The sequence below is a fragment of the Rhinolophus hipposideros genome (genome assembly GCF_964194185.1).
Source record: "Rhinolophus hipposideros genome assembly, chromosome: 13".
Classification (NCBI taxonomy): domain Eukaryota; kingdom Metazoa; phylum Chordata; class Mammalia; order Chiroptera; family Rhinolophidae; genus Rhinolophus; species Rhinolophus hipposideros.
The window spans coordinates 51897101-51916955 of record NC_138059.1 but is presented as its reverse complement, the minus strand read 5'-3'; the positions used below and the strand labels follow the sequence as shown (position 1 = coordinate 51916955).

At 35.0% G+C, this 19855-nt stretch overlaps 1 protein-coding gene across 1 annotated transcript in view; it reads right to left on the bottom strand.

The window, feature by feature from the left end:
• The window catches only part of LOC308506762 (uncharacterized protein), a 267868-nt gene that overhangs the window by 162784 nt on the left and 85229 nt on the right, over positions 1–19855 (bottom strand). The window contains exons 4-5 of the mRNA XM_081070665.1: positions 19295–19381; positions 16387–16519 (exon numbers count right to left, since the gene is read on the bottom strand). Coding sequence (XP_080926791.1) covers positions 16387–16519; positions 19295–19381 — 220 coding nt within the window. The remainder of the gene's footprint in view (positions 1–16386; positions 16520–19294; positions 19382–19855) is intronic.

Sequence of the window (19855 nt, the reverse complement as noted above, 5' to 3'; positions counted from 1 at the left end):
AACAAAACAATTAAAAATTGGGCAGAGGATATGAAAAGACATTTCTCTAAAAGGACATACCAATGGCCAACAGACATATAAAAAGATGCTCAACGTCAATAACCATTAGAGAAATGCAAATAAAAATGACAATGAGATAGCACCTCACTCCTTTCAGAATGGCTATCATCAATAAATCAACTAACAACAAGTGCTCGTGAGGATTGGGAGAAAAGAGAACCCTTGTACACTGTTGATGAGATTGCAGATTTCTGCAGCTACTATGGAAAACCATATGGAGATACTTCAAAAAATTGAAAATGGAATTACCTTATGACCCACCAATTCCATTTCTGGATATCTAACCAAAGAAATTGAAAACACATACTTGACAAAATATATGCACCTTTATGTTTATTGCAGCAGCATTCACAATAGCCAAGATATGGAATGCCCATCGATACACAATTGGATAAAAGAAACAATGGAGTATTATTACTTGGCCATAAAGAAGAATGAAATATTGCCATTTGCAATGACATGGATCGACCTAGAAAATATTATGCTAAGTGAAATAAGTCAGACAGAGAAAGACAAATACCATATCATCTCATTAAATGTTGAATCTAAACAATAGACTAAACGAACAAACAAAACACCAATGAACTCAGAGATGTAGGAGAAAAAAATTGAGGGGTGCTCGATGGGAGGGGGTTGGGGGTGGGGGAGAAGGTAAAAAGATTAGAAAGTACAAATTAGTAGTCTCAATATAGCCACAGGGATATGAAATACTTTGAGGAATATAATCAATGTTTTAAAGATTTTGAAGGGGGTCAGATGGACACTTGTCTTATTAGGGAGACCACCTCATGGACTGTGTAGATAGATGTCTGACCACTGAGCTATGCACCTGATGCTGAAGCTGAATAATATTGAATGTCAACTATAATTTAAAATAAATAAATATACATATGCCGTGTTTCCCAAAAATAAGAATTAGCATGACAATCAGCTCTAATGCATCTTTTGGAGCAAAAATTAATATAAGACCCGGTCTTATTTTACTATAATATAAGACTGAGTCTTATAATATAATATAATATGAGTATAATATAATACCAGGTCATATTTTACTATAAGATTGGGTCATAACATAATATAATATAATATAATATAATATATTACCACTTCTTATATTAATTTTTGCTCCAAAAGACACATGAGAGCTGATTGAACGGCTAGGTCTTATTTTCAGGGAAACACAAAATATATATATATAGTAACGGAGTACAGCATAGGGAATAGAGTCAATGGAATTGTAACAGATTCATACGATATCAGAGGGTTAGTACATTGGGGGAGGGGATTATCACATTGTGAGAGGTGTAAATGTCTATTACATTGTTTTGTACACCTGAAACTAATTTTTAAAAAGATGAAAAAAGTTCTAAAGCTCTGTTGCATAACAAATGAATGAAGTAAATTTTTCATTTGAATTCCTTAATAATTAATGATGTTGAGCATCTTTTCGTATATTCACCAATTAAGTATCCCAAAATGTATACTTAAATATGTATAAGATATTAAATTTAATGTTATGTGTTCATTACCACAATTAAATTTTTTTTTTAAAAAAAATTCCTCGCACAACTTGAGAAAGCCCATTTTAAACTGGTTTTCTTAGCAACCCCTATGCTATCCAGGAAAATAATTCCATAATTACAAAACATAATTTTCAGGTACACACAATAGTATACTTGTAAACCAGGCAAACACTTTTGTTTATTGTTTTGAATGATCTTGTTTATGGAAGAATTCATAATAATATACTTATGCTCACTTAGGTTGAGTTAACATTTATTTACAGCATAGGGATTAGACATTTATATAATTTACAAATTGATCCCACAGATAAGTGTAGTACCCATACATTTTTATTACAATATTATTGATTATATTACCAATACTGTACTTTACATCCTCATAACTATTTTGTAACTACCAATTTGTATTTCTAAATCCCTTCACCTTTATCGCCCAGCCGCCAAAGTCCCCTCCCATCTGGCAAACATCAGTTTTTACTCTGTATCTATGACTCTGTTAATACATATTTTGTTTGCTCATTTATTTTGATTTTTTTCAGATTCCACATATAAGTATAATTTTATGCTATTTGTCTTTCTGTATCTGACTGATTTCACTTAGCATAATACACTCTAGGTCTGGCTATGTTATCACAAATGGTAAGATTTCATTTTTTCATGACCAAGTATATTCCATTGTATATATGCACCACATCTTCTTTATCCAGTTTTCTATTGATGGACACTTAGGTTGCTTCCACAGTTTGGCTATTGTTAGTAATGATGCAATAAAAAGAGACATGCATATATCTTTTTGAATTGATTTTTTGAATTTCTTCAGCTACATACCCAGAAGTGAAATTCCTGGGTCATAAGGGAGTTCTATTATTAATTTTTTGAGGAACCTCCAAACTGTTTTCCATAGTGGCTACACCAATTTGCAATCCTACCAACAGTGCACAATGGTTCCCTTTTCTCCATATCCTTGCCAATACTTGTGTGTTGATTTTTTGATCATAGATATACTGACAGGTGTGAGGTGATATATATTATTGAGGTTTTCATTTGAATTCCTTAATAATTAATGATGTTGAGCATCTTTTCGTATGTCCATTGGCTATCTGTATGTCCTCTTCAGAGAAATGTCTATTCAGGTCCTCTGCCCATTTTTTAAATTAAGTTGTTTGGTTTTCTTTGGTTTTAAATTGTATGAGTACTGTATATATTTTGGATATTAACCCTTTATTGGATGGAAAATTGGTGAATATCTTCTCCCATTAAGTAGGTTGTCTTTTTGTTTTGTTTATGGTTTCCTCTGCTGTGCAAAAACTCTTTAGTTTAAGGTAGTCCCATTTTTTATTTTGTTTCCCTTGCCATAGAAGACACATCTACATATGTGTGTGTATATATATATATATATATATATATATATATATATATGTGTGTGTGTGTGTGTGTGTGTGTGATATATATGTATATATATATATATATATATATATATATATAGAGAGAGAGAGAGAGAGAGAGAGAGAGAGAGAGAGAGAGAGAGAGAGAGAGAGAAATGTCAAAGAATTTACTCCCTATGTTTTCTTCTAGGAGATTTATGGTTTCAGTTCTTACATGTAAGACTTTAATCCATTTTGAGTTGATTCTTGTATATGAAAGAAACTGGTCTGGTTTTATTTTTTTGCATGTATATGTCCAGTTTTCACAACAGCATTTCTTAAGGAGATTGTCTTTAACCAATTGTACATTCTTGCCATCTTTGTCATAGATTAATTGCTCATATAGGTGTGGGTTTATTTCTGGACTCTCTATTCTAGTCCATTAATTTAATGTCTGTTTTTATTCCAGTAACATGCTATTTTGATTATTATAGCCTTGTAGTAAAGTTTGATATCAGGTAGACGGAAACATCCAACTTTGTTCTTCATTCTCAAGATTGCTTTGGCTATTTGAGATTTTTTGGGATCCACATAAATTTTAGCATAATTCGTTCTAGTCCTGTGAAAAATGACTGTTATTTTGATAGAGATTGCATAGAGTCTATAGATTGCTTTGGACATTCTAACGATGTTAATTCTATCCATGAGCACGGTATATACCTCTATTTATTTCTAACTTCTGAAATTTCTTTTTTTTTTATAGAATGATTATCTTTATCAGGGAATTAAGGATGATTTATTCTTTTTTAATTAAATTTATTGGGGTGACAATTCTTAGTGAAATTACATAGATTTCAGGTGTACAATTCTGTATTACATCATCTATAAATACCATTGTGTGTTCACCACCCAGAGTCAGTTCTCCTTCCATCACCATATATTTGATCCCTCTTACCCTCATCTCCCTTCCCCCAACCCCCTCTGGTTACACTCTGGTAACCACTAAACTATTGTCTCTGAATATGAGTTCTTGATTCTCATTTGTTTCTCTTGTTCTTTTGTTGTTTTCGGTTTATATACCACATATCAGTAAAATCATAGGGTTCTCTGCTTTTTCTGTCGGACTTATTTCGCTTAGAATTATACTCTCAAGATCCATCCATGTTGTCACAAATGTTCCTATATCATCTTTTCTTACTGCCGAATAGTATTTCATTGTGTATATATACCACAACTTCTTCATCCATTCATCTATCAAAGGACATTTAGGTTGTTTCCATGTCTTGGCCACCATACACAAAGCTGCAATGAACATTGGAGTACACGTGTCTTTATGTATAAATGTTTTCAAATTTTTTGGGTAGATACCCAGGAGAGGGATTGCTGCCTCATATGGTAATTCTATTCATAATTTTTTAAGGAACCTCCACACTGCCTTCCATAATGGCTGCACCAGTCTGCATTACCACCACCAGTGTATTAGGTTTCCTTTTCCGCCACAGCCTCTCCAACACTTGTTACTATTTGTCTTGTTGATGATAGCCATTCTGACTGGGGTGAGGTGATATCGCATTGTGGTTTTCATTTCCATTTCTCTGATGATTAGTGATGTTGAGCATTGTTTCATATGTCTATTTGCCATTTGTATGTCCTCTTTGGAGAAATGTCTCTTCAGGTCCTCTGCCCATTTTTCAATTGGGTTGTTTGTTTTTCTGTTGTTGGGCTTCATGAGTTCTTTGTATATTTAGGATATTAGCCCCTTATCGGAGGCACTGTTTGCAAAAATTTTCTCCCATTCAGTCGGTTGCCTCTTTATTGTGTCGATGGTTTCTTTTGCTGTGCAGAAGCTTTTAAGTTTCATATAGTCTCATTTGTTTATTTTAGCTTTTACTTCCATTCCCTTTGGAGTCAAATTCATAAAATGCTCTTTGAACCCAAGGTCCATAAGTTTAGTACCTATGTTTTCTTCTATACAGCTAATTGTTTCAGATCTTATGCTTAAGTCTTTGATCCATTTTGAATTAATTTTGGTACATGGTGACAAAAAGCTGTCCAGTTTCATTCTTTCGCACGTGGCTATCCAATTCTCCCAGCACCATTTATTGAAGAGGCTGTCTTTCCTCCATTGTATGTTTTTAGCTTCTTTGTCAAAAATTATCTGTCCATATTTATGTGGTTTTATTTCTGGGTTCTCAATTTTATTCCATTGCTCCATGTGTCTGTTTTTCCGCCAACACCAAGCTGTTTTGATTATTGTAGCCCTGTAGTACAAGCTAAAGTGAGGGAGTGCGATACCTCCAGTATTCTTCTTTTGTCTTAAGATTGCTTTGGCTATTCGGAGTCTTTTGTGGTTCCAAACAAATCTGATGATTTTTGTTTTATTTCTTTAAAAAATGCCATTGGGATTTTAATGGGGATTGCATTAAATCTGTATATTGTTTTGGGTAATATGGCCATTTTAAATATGTTGATTCTTCCAGTCCATGAGCACGGAATGTCTTTCCATTTCTTTGTGTCTTCTTCAATTTCTCTCCTAAAAGTCTTATAATTTTCAGCATACAAATGCTACACATCCTTGGTTAAGTGTATTCCTAGGTATTTTATTCTTTTTGCTGCAATTGCAAAGAGAATTGTTTTTTGTATTTCTTTTTCTGAGATTTCATTGTTAGTATATAGGAAAGCAATGGACTTTGTACGTTGATTTTTGTAGCCAACAACTTTACTGTATTTGTTGATTGTTTCTAACAGCTTTTTAGTGGAGTCTTTAGGGTTTTTTATATATAACATCATGTCATCTGCAAAAAGTGCTAATTTAACTTCTTCATTTCCAATTTGGATGCCTTTTATTTATTTCTCTTGCCTGATGGCTCTGGCAAAGACTTCCAACACTATGTTGAAAAGCAGATGTGACAGGGGACAGCCCTGTCGTGTTCCTGAACGTAGAGCAAAGGGCTTCAGCTTTTCACCATTAATTATGAGATTAGCTGAGGGCTTGTCATATATGGCCTTTATTATGTTAAGGTATTTTCCTTCTATACCTATTTTATTAAGTTTTTTAATAATAAATGGATGTTGTATCTTGTCAAATGTTTTTTTCTGCATCAATTGATATAATCATATGACTTTTGTCCTTTATTTTGTTTATGTGATGTATCACATTGATGGATTTGCGAATGTTGAACCATCCTTGTGCCTCGGGGATCAATCCCACTTGGTCGTGATGAAAAATCTTTTTTAATAAATTGTTGTACTCGATTTGCTAGAATTTTGTTTAGGATATTTGCATCAGTATTCATCAGAGATATTGGTCTGTAGTTTTCTTTTTGTGTGTTGTCTTTACCAGGTTTTGGTATCAGGGTAATGTTGGCCTCATAAAATCAGTTAGGGAGTACTGTCTCTTCTTCAATTTTTTGTAAGAGTTTGAACAGGATTGGTATTAGATCCTCTTTGAAGGTTTGGTAGAATTCACTAGTGAAACAATGTGTTCCCAGACTTCTGCCTTTGGGAACGTTTTGGATGACAAATTCAATATCGTTACTGGTGACCGGTCTGTTTAGATTTTCCAGTTCTTCATGGTTCAGCCTTGGAACGCTATATGTATCCAAGAACTTGTCCATTTCTTCTAGGTTATTGAATTTGATGGCATATAGTCCTTCATAGTATTCTTGGATGATCCTTTGTATTTCTGTGGTGTCCGTGATAACTTTCCCTTTTTCATTCCGATTTTGTGAATCAGTGTCTTCTCTCTTTTTATCTTAGTGAGTCTAGCAAAGGGTTTGTCGATTTTGTTAATCTTCTCAAAGAACCAGCTCTTTGTCACATTAATTTTTTCTGGTCTTTTTGTTCTGTATTTCATTTAGTTCTGCTCTGATGTTTGTTATTTCTTTTCTTCTGCTGACCTTTGGTTTCACTTGTTCTTCTTTTTCTAGTTCTTTAAGGTGTAACATGAGGTTATTTATTTGGGATTTTTCTTGTTTCTTGAGATAGGCCTCTAATGACATAAATATCCCTCTTAAAACTGCTTTCACTGCATCCCAAAAATTTTGGTAGAATATATTTTCATTGTCATTTCTTTCTATGTATATTTTGACCTCTCCTCTAATTTCTTCTTTCACCCAATCGTGCTTTAAAGTATGTTGTTTTATCTCCATGTATTTGTGGTTTTTTCCTGCTTTCTTTTTGCAGTTGATATCCAATTTCACAGATTTGGGATCAGAGAATATAAGATTTCAATCTTCTTAAATGTGCTAAGGCTGATTTTATGTCCCAATATATGTTCTATCCTTTAGAATGTTCCATGTACACTCAAAAAGAATGTATAGTCTGAAGTTTCAGTATAAAGTGCTCTATATACGTCAATTATGTCCATTTCATTTAATGTGTCATTTAGGGCTGCTATTTTGTTATTTATTTTCTGATTGGATGATCTATCCATAGCTGTCAATGATGTATTTAAGTCCCGTAGTATAATTGTGTTTTGGTCAATTTCTCCCTTTAGTTCTGTTAGTAGTTGCTTGGTATATTTTGGTGCTCCCTGATTGGGGGCATAAACATTGATGACTGTTATGTCTTCTTGTTTTATAGTCCCCTTCACCATTATAAAATGTCCATCATTATTTCTTGTTATCTTTTTCATCCTGAAGTCTGTTTCATCTGATAGCATTATGGCTACACCTGATTTTCGCTGGGTACCATTTGCTTGTATTGTCAATTTCCTCCCTTACGTTTTGAGTCTATGCTTGTCCTTGTAGCTGAGATGTGTCTCTTGGAGACAGCATATGGTTGGGTTTAGTTTTTTGATCCAATCTGCTACTTTGTGTCTCTTTATTGGTGAGTTCAGTCCATTTACATTTAGGGTGATTATTGATATGTGAGGATTTCCTGTCATTGTATCTTTAGTTTTCTGGTAAGGCTGTGTTTCCATTGTCTCTTTGCCTTGTTGTTGTTGTCTATTATTTCTGTGTGGTGGTATCCTACGACTTTTCCCTCTGTTTCTTCTTTTATTACAGTATATATTTCAGTTCTGGATGATTTTTGAGTGGTTACCCTTATGTTTATGTAAAAGAAAGTTTGATATTTAGAGTATTCCATTTTCTTCAGCACGCTTACTTTCTCCATTCCCATATTCCGGTTCAGGCCTTTACTCTCCCCTTTTTTTTATGTTGCCACAAATTGTCCCTGTTGATGGTGGTCAAATAGCCTCCTTTAGTATTTCTTGTAGTGCAGGTCATATATTAGAAAATTCCCTCAGTTTCTGTATGTCTGATAAGGTCTTTATTCCTCCTTCATATATCTAAAGGATATCTTTGCTGGATATACTTTCTTGGCACATAATTTCTCTCTTTCAATAGTTTGAATATTTGGTTCCACTCCCTCCTGGCTTGTAGAGTTTCTGTTGAAAAATCTGATGATAATCTAATGGGCTTTCCTTTTTAGGTTACCGTCTTCTTTTCCCTGGCTGCCTTGAGGATTCTTTCTTTGTTGTTGATTTTAGACAGCTTCAATAAAATGTGTCTTGGAGAAGGCCTGTTGGGATTGAGGTAATTAGGAGTTCTATTTGCTTCTTGAATTTGAGGATCCATTTCTGTCCACAATTTTGGGAAGTTCTCATCAACAATTTGTTTTAATATAGTCTCTGTTTCCTTTTGTCTTTCTTCTCCTTCTGGTATGTCCATTATTTTTATATTGTTCTTTCTCATAGAGTTAGAAAGTTCTTGTATAGTTCTTTCATTTCTTTTAAGTCTCAAGTCTCTTCTTCCATCCGTGTAATTTCCAGGTTTCTATCTTCGATGTCATTGATTCTTTCCTCCATCTTGTCAACTCTACTACCTAAGCTGGTTATTTCATTCTTACCAGCTTAGGTAAGAAGATTCTGTGTCTATATTGAATTTTTAATCTCCAGAAATTTTCTTTGGTTCTTTTTAAAATTGCAATCTCTTTTGTAAAATGCTCATGTTGTTCTTTGATTGCGTTTCTGAGTTCATTAAATTGCCTTTCTGTGTTTTCTTGCATCTCGTTGAGTTTTTTCAGAACTGCAATCTTGAATTCTCTGTCTTTTAAGTCACATATTTCCATATCTTTAAGTTCCTTTTCTGGAGACTTTTAACTTTCTTTTTGAGCTGTCTTCTTGCCTTGGTTATTCATGGCAATTACTGATTTATTATTTCTCTCCTAGACATCTACAGGAGTGGCTTCTGCAACAGATTGATAGGAAGAAGTCTTTCTTTTGTTTTCCAGTACGTGTTGGTAGAATGCTTTATTTTCTCTCCGACTGCAGCCTTTTGTTTCCTCTCTCACACAGTAGGGCTATGTTTTCTCTGCATTATTCCAGCTTCTCACACAATGGGGTGACTCCCTAGGACACGGGCTTCTCCTCTGTTAACAGTTTACCTGAGTCATAGGGCAACACGTCCCTGTGGAGATGCAGATACGTTTTGAAGTTACAAAGCTCTTTCTGCACCAGATTCAGAGCCCGTATGTTTCAGCAGTTCTGTTTATTCCTGCCGGGATCCACCCAGATAGGTGGGGCCAGGGGTGGGGTGAGTTCTGAGAGGTGGCCCAGAGCAATGGCGGCGACCACCACCACATCCAGTCCTGCTTCCACAGCTACCTCCCCTTTGCCGGAACTAGTTGGGCTGTGAACCTGTGTCTGCAGTCCACAGTTCTTAGACCAGCAAATATTCTGTTCTTTTGATCTGACACTGCTACTGTTCCGGTTCTAACACCGGGGAAGTGAGGGCGGGGCGAGCTGTGGGAGGGTAGGCAGGGGGTGGCTAGTCTCAGTGCCTAAGGCTTCCGTTCTCTGCTCGGCAATGAGGGCTTAAACCACCATTTTCAGCCTTCTTCCCTCAGTCTTTTCTCCGAGGTCTCTGCCGTGAGCATTGTGTTCAGCCATGTTATATGCTGCCCCCTCTGCCCTGTGGGCAATAAGCGGAGCCCTAGCAGTCTGAGTTCTTCCCTCTCCCACAGCTGCGGTAGGTCCAGGATGCAGCGTGCTTGGAGCACTGAGCTAGGTCCACTTCCTGCACCCGCTCCATCTCCGCACTTCTCCCTTCCCTCCTCCCTCGCTCGCACTATTCTCCCACCTGTAGGTGAATTCAGTAATGGGCCTCTTCGTCTTGGCTGTCTGCTGTGCAGGGAGTCCTTTGTGATGTTATTGTTGTTCAATTAGTTGTAAATTCCAGGGGAGCTTTACAGAGGCTCACCTCTCGCCGCCATTTTGAGGACGTCTCGCAATTTCTTTCTTCAATGTCTTATAGATTTCCAAGTACAGGTCTTTTACCTACTTGGTTAAATTTATTTATACATGTAACATATACATATTTATACACATACATATACATATTTATATATATATACATACATATGTATACATATATATCTGCATATGTCTATATATTTCCCTGAAAATAAGACCTAACCAGAAAATAAGCCCTACCATGATTTCTCAGGATGCTCATAATATAAGCCCTACCCCCAAAATAAGCTCAGTTAAGATCGTCAGAGAGACAGACACATTTAGCACATCCGTTGCAACAGAAGATAGACGTATTGAATTATAAAATAATAATATTAATGTATAATTAAATATAAATAAATAATATTATTGACATTAACACTTAAAATAAATGATAATATAAATTATAACTAAGTATTTGTAAATACCCAAGTGAGCACCTTTGGACAAGAGGTAAATGCCTATGTAAACACATGAACTCGAGACTTATTGCCAAATGACCAATCGGAGTACAGACACAATGCACGAATAATGTATGCACTTGATAACAAACAGACGTGGTTGTGTCTAATATTAATCTTCATTATTCAATATGTTGTGTGTTTTAACGGACATACTTAATGCACTTGTGTGAAATAAACAAACATTTTCTGAATTTTGGTGCCTGCAATTTTTCGTTTGGTGCCTGCTTTTGTGTGGACCATCATTCTTAACTGTCATCAGTTTTGTTGCCACTCCTGTCTTGTAACGTAAATCTTCAATTAACACTTGATTTAATGGTAGATTTAAAAGGAATAATATTTTGACCCCGACAAGACAAGTGCAAAAACTTCCTGCTATTCCATCGAGTACAAGAAAAGAATCATGGAGGACTCCCGGGCAAGAATCTTATGGCTTTCTGTAAAAAGAAGAAGTTGGATCTTCGAATGGTCCGAAAATGGCAAACAGAGTATGATAACCTCAGTCAATGTGTGAACAAGAGAAATGCTAAGAAGCACAAGTGTGGATCAGGTTGGCAATCATTATTTCCTTATCTGGAAGACATCATCTGTGAATGAATTGCTGACAGGAGAGCAAAGCCTTTGGTTGTGTGCAGGGCTGATATTCAAGCATTTGCCCTTGCAATGGGCACCACAGTTAGAAATATTCCCAGAAGAATTCAAAGCACCACAACACTGGCTGGATGGCTTCCTTCAGTGATATGAACTGTCTCTAAGATCAACAACACTGTTTAAGCTGGAAGATACTGAAGTTATTAAATGTGCACTTGCATTCAAGTCCTTTGTTGATGGCATCAACTTTTCTAAATACGAACTCTCCAAGATGATTGCTATGGATGAAACTGTGGTGTTTATCGGCCAAGGATCTCAAATGACAATTGATCAGAGGGTCACCTCGTCAATCTACATTCCCTCCACTAGTTACAAAAGTGCATGTGTTACCTGTATTTTGGCAATTTGTCTAGATGGAAAGAAAGCCCTACCTCTAATCATCACTAAAGGCAAGCAAGATAAGGTTGAACGTGTTTCAGGCATTTATGTTCTTGAAACTGAAAAAGCCTGGTGCACACAAGCAGTTAGAAGAAAGTGGGTCGATTCAATGCTTCCACTTGTTTTGTAAGGTGGCCAGAAATGTCTGCTAATCTGGGATTCAGCCAGCACTTACTGTGCTAAAGACATGAAAAACTTCCTTGCAGAGAGAAGAATAGATAAAATAATGATTCCCGCAGGAATCGCAGCCTATCTCCAGACTCTTGATATTGCAATAAACAAGCCATTTAAAGACCATTAGTGCACGGAAATCAATTACTACATTGAAAATAGAATGGAGAGAAATCAACGTGGAAACTTTGTGAATCCTAGCCTACAAGAGGTCGTCACTTGGGTGAAGAATTCATGGGATAAAATCACTGACAGCAGTGTTGCCACAGCACTATGAGCAGGTTACATGGACAAGAAGTGCTCATTTTTAAGGAGAGCTCTATTGCTGGACAGGAGAGATTGGGGCCAATGATTCCACAGGAAATGGAGTCACAAGAAATTCAAGCCAGAATTCAGGATTTGGAGAGTTACGACGATGTTCCAGAAGAAGATGACATGACTGTATTTGAATAAATGTGTATTTTTGTACATGAATAAATGATTAAATGTAAATTGTTGTACATGAATAAATGTAGATTGTTGTACATGAAAAAAATAATAAAACATCTCCTAAAAGTAAGCCCTAATGTGTGTTTTGGAGCAAAAATTAATAAAAGACATGGGGAAATATGGTATATATACATAGAAAGATAGATAGATATAGACATATAGATATATATCTGTCTAGACAGATAGATAGATAGATACATACATACATACATACATACATACATACATACAGATATATACGATGTCTGACAATTAAGTTCATGAATTTGCCATTGTGTGCTTACATTGTACAAACAACTTGGTAAATTTTCATAACCTTGGTATATCAGTATTTGACAGCTGTGTTTGTGTCGACGTGTTGTGGTGTCTTGTTGATTGGCATTCATTATTGTTGTTGCATCTTTTTATGTGCCATTGTGAGAATGTCTGACCTTGAATTAGAGCAACGAACTAACATTAACTTTCTTGTTACACTTGGCAAGAGTGGAAGTGAAATCAGGGGCATGTTAGTCCAAGTTTATGGGAATAATGCCATTAAAAAAACAGCACTGTACAAATAGATTAAACATTTTTTTGAGGTGAGAGAACACATCACTGATGAAGACAGATGAGAGTGGCCAGTAACGAGCAGAACTGAGGAAAACACTGCAAACATTTTTCGAATTGTGCATCAAATTGTCGGCTGACTGTCAGAAGCATAGCAGACCAAGTAAACATAAATAGAGAAACAGGAAAATCTTAACTGAAAATCTTGGCATGAGAAAGATGTGTGCAAAAACAGTCCCAAAGGAGCTCACCCATGAACAAAAGCAAAGGGAGTTTTTAGCTAGTAAACAAATAGCAAATTGCTTTAAGTGTGAACTAGCCGACGGCATTGGTGCATAGCTTCCCAAGGGGAGTACTTTGAAGGTGACCATAGTGATATTTTGCAATGAGTTATGTAGCACTTCTTCTATGATGAGTTCACAGACATAATCATCAGACCTCCTATCTATATCTACAAGGTTGGACAAATGAGTTCCCGAACTCATCCTAGGAAAAGTGCTACATACCTCATTGCGGAACATCACTATGGTCACCTTTGAAGTACTCCCTTTGGGCAACTATACACTGATGCGCAGTGCCTTGTCCACCCTTGAAAGCAACATTGGAACTCTTTTTCTGGAATGGCCATCAGAGCTGTTGTCATATTACCCTTGATGTTCTGAATGTCATCAAAATGTCTTCCTTTCAATATTTCCTTTATATTTGAGTAAAGAAAAAAGTCATTGGGAGCCAGATCAGGTGAGTAGGGTGGGTGTTCCAATACAGTTATTTGTTTACTGGCTAAAAACTCCCTCACAGACAGTGCCCTGTGAGCTGGTGCATTGTCATGATGCAAGAGCCATGAATTGTTGGCAAAAAGTTCAGGTCGTTTTTATCTTCTTCACACAACCTTTGCAGCACTTCCAAATAGTAAACTTGTCCAGTTGGTACAAAATTGTAATGAATAATCCTTGTAATATCCAAAAAGGTTAGCAACATCATTGCAACACGTTCATGAACTTAATTTTCAAACCTTGTATATCTATATATAGGTATAGTATCATGTCACCTGCAAATAATGACAGTTTTACTCTTTTATGCCAATTTCCATGCCTTTTATTTGTTTTTCTTGTCTCATTACTGTGTTCTGGACTTCCAATACAACGTCGAATAAAAGTGATGAAAGTAGACAATCTTTTCTTGCTTCTGATCTTAAGGAAAACATTTTTAGCTTTTCACGATTGAGTATGATGTTAGTTATGGGTTTGTCATGTATGGCCTTTATTATGTTGAAGTATGTTCCCTCTATTCCCACTTTGCTGAGTTTTTGTCATAAGTGGATGTTGAATTTTGTCAAATGCTTTTTCTGCATCTATTGATATGGCATATGATTTTTATCCTTCATTTTGTTTATGTGGTGTGGGAACAGAGTCCCAGAGAGCAGTTTCCAGGCTCTCCGCCTCACGTGGAAAGGTGCCGGCTCGGGTAATAGATGGCCATCAGCAGTGGCTAGTTGCCGGTCAGCTGTAACCAGTTAGCCAGTTCTAACTGCCATGGCTGCGCTAGTGAGTTGAGTCGAGTCAAGTGAGTCTGTTGGTTGGCAGGCAGAAAAAAAGCTGACAGCAGGTTGCAGGTCGTGTTAATCCCGCCTCCAGTCAGACCATAGTGGTGTGACTTCCCTACCTATGGCTCCGTGGGGGTTCCATTTTGGCCTAGCCACATCCTGAGTTCTTATGTGGGGAGCAGGAGCTGAGACCCCACAGGCCGCCCCGCACAACAGGGGTGTATCACATTAATTGATTTGTGGGTGTTGAAGCAACATTGCGTCCCAGGAATAATATGCACTTGATCGGGTGTATGATCTTTTTAAGTATTGATGAATTCAGTTTGCTGATATTTTGTTGAGGATTTTTTCATCTATGTTCATCGGTGATATCAGCCTTTTAAAAATTTTTTTGTAATGTATTTTTCTGGCTTTGGAGTCAAGGTAATGCTGGCCTCATAAAATGAGCTTGGGACACCTCCTTTTTCTTGAATTTTTTTGGAGTAGTTTTATGATAGGTGTTAAGTCTTTTTTGAATATTTGTTAATATTTATCTATGAAGCCATCCAGTCGATGAGTTTTGTTTGTTGAGTTTTTTGATTACTGATTTGATTTGTTAGTAGTATTGGTCAGTTCAGATTTTATCTAAGTATAGCTATATCTACCACTGACCTAAATAACCAAAGGCTTACCAAGTTTATAAATAGCACATAATATGATATAGCTAGCACATGAGAGATAACACATGAGAGGTTTCTCCAAGCCATGTGGAACATGTGGAAATATAAATGTTTATTAATAAACCACTAATACAAAGTACTACAGGGAAGACAAGTGAAATCAATATGCATTTGCAAAATATGCCTTCTTTGAGCAGAATTATACAATTAAATTGAGAGACAAAGAAGCAAAAAGTGACCTCTGCATCATTGCTCTAACAGTGGATAGGAACAGGGAACCTGGCAAATGTCTCCTGGATTAAGAGAATGGACTGATGAGGAAGAAAATTTAGGATTGGTGAGAACAATGCTCATACAAGCCTTCACCTTTCAGCAAATGGAACTATTCATATTGCTTCAAAAGTATTTTAACTTTAGAAACTTAACAAAGAGTTGATTATATCTTACTCAAAAACCACAAAGGAATCATCAGTCCCTGAAAATATTTTACCAACCTATATTTCCTAAAAAAGTTATCGAAGGTATGTACCTACACCTAATGTTAGATTATATTACATGTGTAGCTCTTCCTCATTGTCACATAATATTTATTATCATTTATTTCTTTAGAAAGCTAAGATATTATATTTTTGTAGAAAATATTCTGGATTGAGAAAAATCTATTTTTATCAATTGTCTATTTAATCATTCTCATATGCCCTTTTCCTATTCTCTTCCAAAACAGAAGCCAGCAGACACAAGAGCAAACAGCTCCTATGGACAGTCACCCTGAATCCTTGTGGCAGTGAGCAGTGATAGTCTAATCCTGAGCAGAACCTATTTCTCAGCCATGTTTACAGAAGGTTTGAATACACCTCTGCTTTTGGCCAAATGCTTAGAAATTCATTGAGCAGTCGTGTTTTCATTTCCTGATCAAATCGATAAATTTTCAAAAAATAAGGCAGAGCCTGTGGGGAAAGCATACATTGACTTGCATTTCTTAGCCCTGTAAGTAAGTTTATCAGACATTCAATTTTCTCACAACCTTCTAAGAATTAATTTTCTCGTTTTGATTAAGAGGCACTTCAGCTGACATTCCTACAGTGTTAAAGGTTGACAAGAACATATTCCTGAATGGCAGTACATGAAACAACTGTAAAATATGTAAATGTAGCTATAACACCAGCAGAGGTAATGGGTACAAAATGAGCATTTCCTCAATCATTCATTCATTCATTTATTCATTTACTCATATTTATCAAGTTCCCTATTCTTCAGCATTTAGCCAATCTTATTTGTACTACCTATAGTTGGATTTTTCCTACCTGGTAGAATGGGTTTTCCTCTGTTTAAAACTGGAAATTCTCGAGAGATTTGCCCATCCTCTTGATCTCGTGCCAACCATCGTTGTACAGGTATATAAAAATGTTCTCCAGAATTCATGTTCCACAATTGTATCTACAACAGCAACAATATTACTTTTCAAAAAATATAAAAATACTTTAATAAAAAGTCAAATAAAAATTTTTGTCCAAACCTGGGTACTTAACTCAGAAAAGATCATTTTCCTTTTTCTATAAAAGTTGTTGAATACTTGACAAGAAAAGTGCTACTTTCTTTTATTGCTATCTCAAACACAATGGCATTTCTTTTCTATTTTGAAATGTTTCTATTTCTAATTTATCCCTATTGAAATGTTCAACATGCCAATTTCCTACAAAATTTTCTGTCATCAATATTTTCCTATTTAGAGACAGAGAAATTTACAATTTTTTTTTTTAAATTGGGGAACAGTGTGTTTTTCCAGCACCCATCAGCTCCATGTCAAGTCGTTGTTTCTTCAGTCTAGTTGTGGGGGGCGTAGTTCATTGGCCCATGTGGCAATCAAACTGGCAACCTTGTTGTTAAGAGCTCACACACTAACCAATTGAACCATCCAGCCACCTCAGATTTACAAATTTTTAAAATTTATTACTTCTCTATTCTAAATCTGTAGTAATGATTTTTTAAAGTGATCTTATAATATATTAGCACAAACTTAGATTTCATGCACTAAAGATTCAAACTGATAGAGTTACTTCTTTGGGTCCTTAGCAATAAATGAAATTCAATAAATAATTATTTATTTGAGTACCTATTATACCATATCATGTCTAGTCAATTTATTTTTGAGTTAAACAAAAATGTTAATAAACTCTGGTAGGATCAGATGAATGTCAAAAATCATCAAAAAGTAGAAATTATGTTTTCTATTTCTAAAATCTAGGCTTTCATGAATAGGGTACTATTATTCTGTTTTTTAAAACTTCAGTGAGGTGTCATTTGTATCTGTTAAATTAATCTTACTATCTTTAAAATGCCTTAAGTCAGACATTTTCAACTTAATGTGTTTAAGAATTCACATTGCTATAAAGGTAGGTTTTCAATACCTAAATTTAATAATTCTGTGGGTCTTGTTAAGCCCCAGAAATTTGCATTCATAAATTTACATCAGGGGTGATTCTGGTGTAAGCTAACTTTTAGAAGGGCTCCCTGAAAACTACACAGAATTACCACTGATTTATAAGTCTGTTACTGTTGCCACCAGTATTTGATTTGGATATTTTAATTAAGGCTCAAGGCAGATTATTTCAGAAATGGTAATTTACAAAATAAATTACCATTTGAAATTTATTATTTTGTAACCTTCCTTAACTAAACTTGAAATAATCAAGATTAAGGTCATAAAAGCAATGTGAATACTTCATGGGTTCTGAAAATGTTATATCATCATTGCTGTACTAAACTGTATTTTAATTCAAATTCCTTCAAGTTATAGGCACAAGTTGGCTTACATCAAATTTTAAATTTCAAACTCTAAACTGTATAAGAATTGAACAGAAAATCTCCAACCCACAATCTAGCATGTTACTTGGCCAAATGAGCAAATTATATACAGCCTTTATATACTCAGAATAAAATCAAATCAAGAATATGTATCTCTTCTTCACTGGTTCTCAAAGACAGGTAAGGTTAACTTCAGGCAAACAAGTTACCTTGCAATGAGAAAATTACTTGCCATAGAGAAAATGACAATAGGAATTTTCAGCCTGATTTTTTGTCTTTCCAATATTATATAAACTTTTCAGATCATTTAACCACTGTCTCAGCATTCCAGTTTCATAATGAATATAATATTTGTTATCAATCAAATTAAATGGTAGGAGGATTAATGATAATTTTCATAAATTTGTTTACTTAAATAGGAAAAAAATGTAAAAGATATTATTATTATATATGATCACTTAAGTATCAATTTGAATATCATACTTTAAAAAGCTCTATATAGTATAAAAGAGAAAATTATTTCATATTGAAGTCAGGCAGTAATTTTGAATTCTGAAACTTCTACCTTCTGTGTTTTCACAAAGTAAATTTTGTTTTTCCATTCTGCCTCCGGATCTTTTGTGACTTTAATGCAAACAAGATGGCATTAACAACTATATGTTTCTGCTAATAGAATAAAAACTGTGTTCATCATCCACAAATCTTTTAACAATTTTGTCACGTATTATAAAACTATTGAACAAGTTTGTCAAGCAAATCAGAAGTTTGACAAGATGTTCTTTGCATTTTGGAAACTCGTTTAAAGATCATTTGTTGTGAAATGACAAAAGATGGAAATACATATTAAAATTAATGACAAGTTGTATTGTTTCCAATTTTAAATATCTGCATTTATTGGCAATCATGGTAATAAGTAATTTTTTTTTAATTCTAAACAACGTAGAAAATTTAAGCTTTTTTTTACTCCTGAAAGTATTCAGGGGGCATTATCTTGGTTAGCTTGAGCAGACTAAATTTGAGATCTGGCATTCAAGGTCTAGTAGATTATTATTTCACCAATACAATGGTCTATTTTTACAATAGACCAGATAACACATTATCTTCTGAAGCAGATAACATCCACATAGTTAAATTTTTCTCACTAATGCAACCATATCAAGAAGCAATGCAAATTAATCCAGAGTCCCAAGTGTTATATTTTCTCTGCAAAGAGGTGAAAGAATTGTTTGGTTAAGGTGCTCCCTTCAATTAATTAGGGATTAATACAGGCATGTGGTAAAAAGGCCAGAAAGGCTCAGGTTTGACTCCATCACTTCACAATAGGCATGCAATGCCTCCTTGAGGTTTAATTCCTAAATAGAATTTGCAAAGGATTTGCAAAGGATGGGCGTGTTGATATGTCTTTACCTCTTTACAGTGCCAAGAAGGGGAGAGTCCAGAGTTGGTATGACCAATACGAATCTTAAAGAGCATTCCAACGTCTCCAACTGTGATCTATAAAGGAACCAAGAGAATATCTTGCAATGTAACTTCACAAAATCCATTTAAGAACAGCTAATCTTAGGACATTATACATTGATAAAGGGGTCAATCTATCAAGAAGAGATAAGAATTATTAAAATGTATGCACTTACTGACAAAGCATCAAAATATGTAAAGCAAAAAAATGGTCAGAAATGAATGGAGAAATACTTTATAATAATAGTTGGAAACTTTAATACTCCACCTTGAATAATGGATATAACAATCAGACAAAAAATCAATAAGAAAAAAGAGGACTTGAACAACATTGTACACCATCTAAGTCCAACAGACATTAATTAATAGAATGTTCCACTCAAAAACAACAGAATATAGAGTTTTCTCAAGTGCACATGGAACATTCTCCAGGATAGACTGTATGATATGTCACAAAACAAGTTTTGAAAATTAAATGAGATGGAAATATACAATCTTTTCTAACTATAA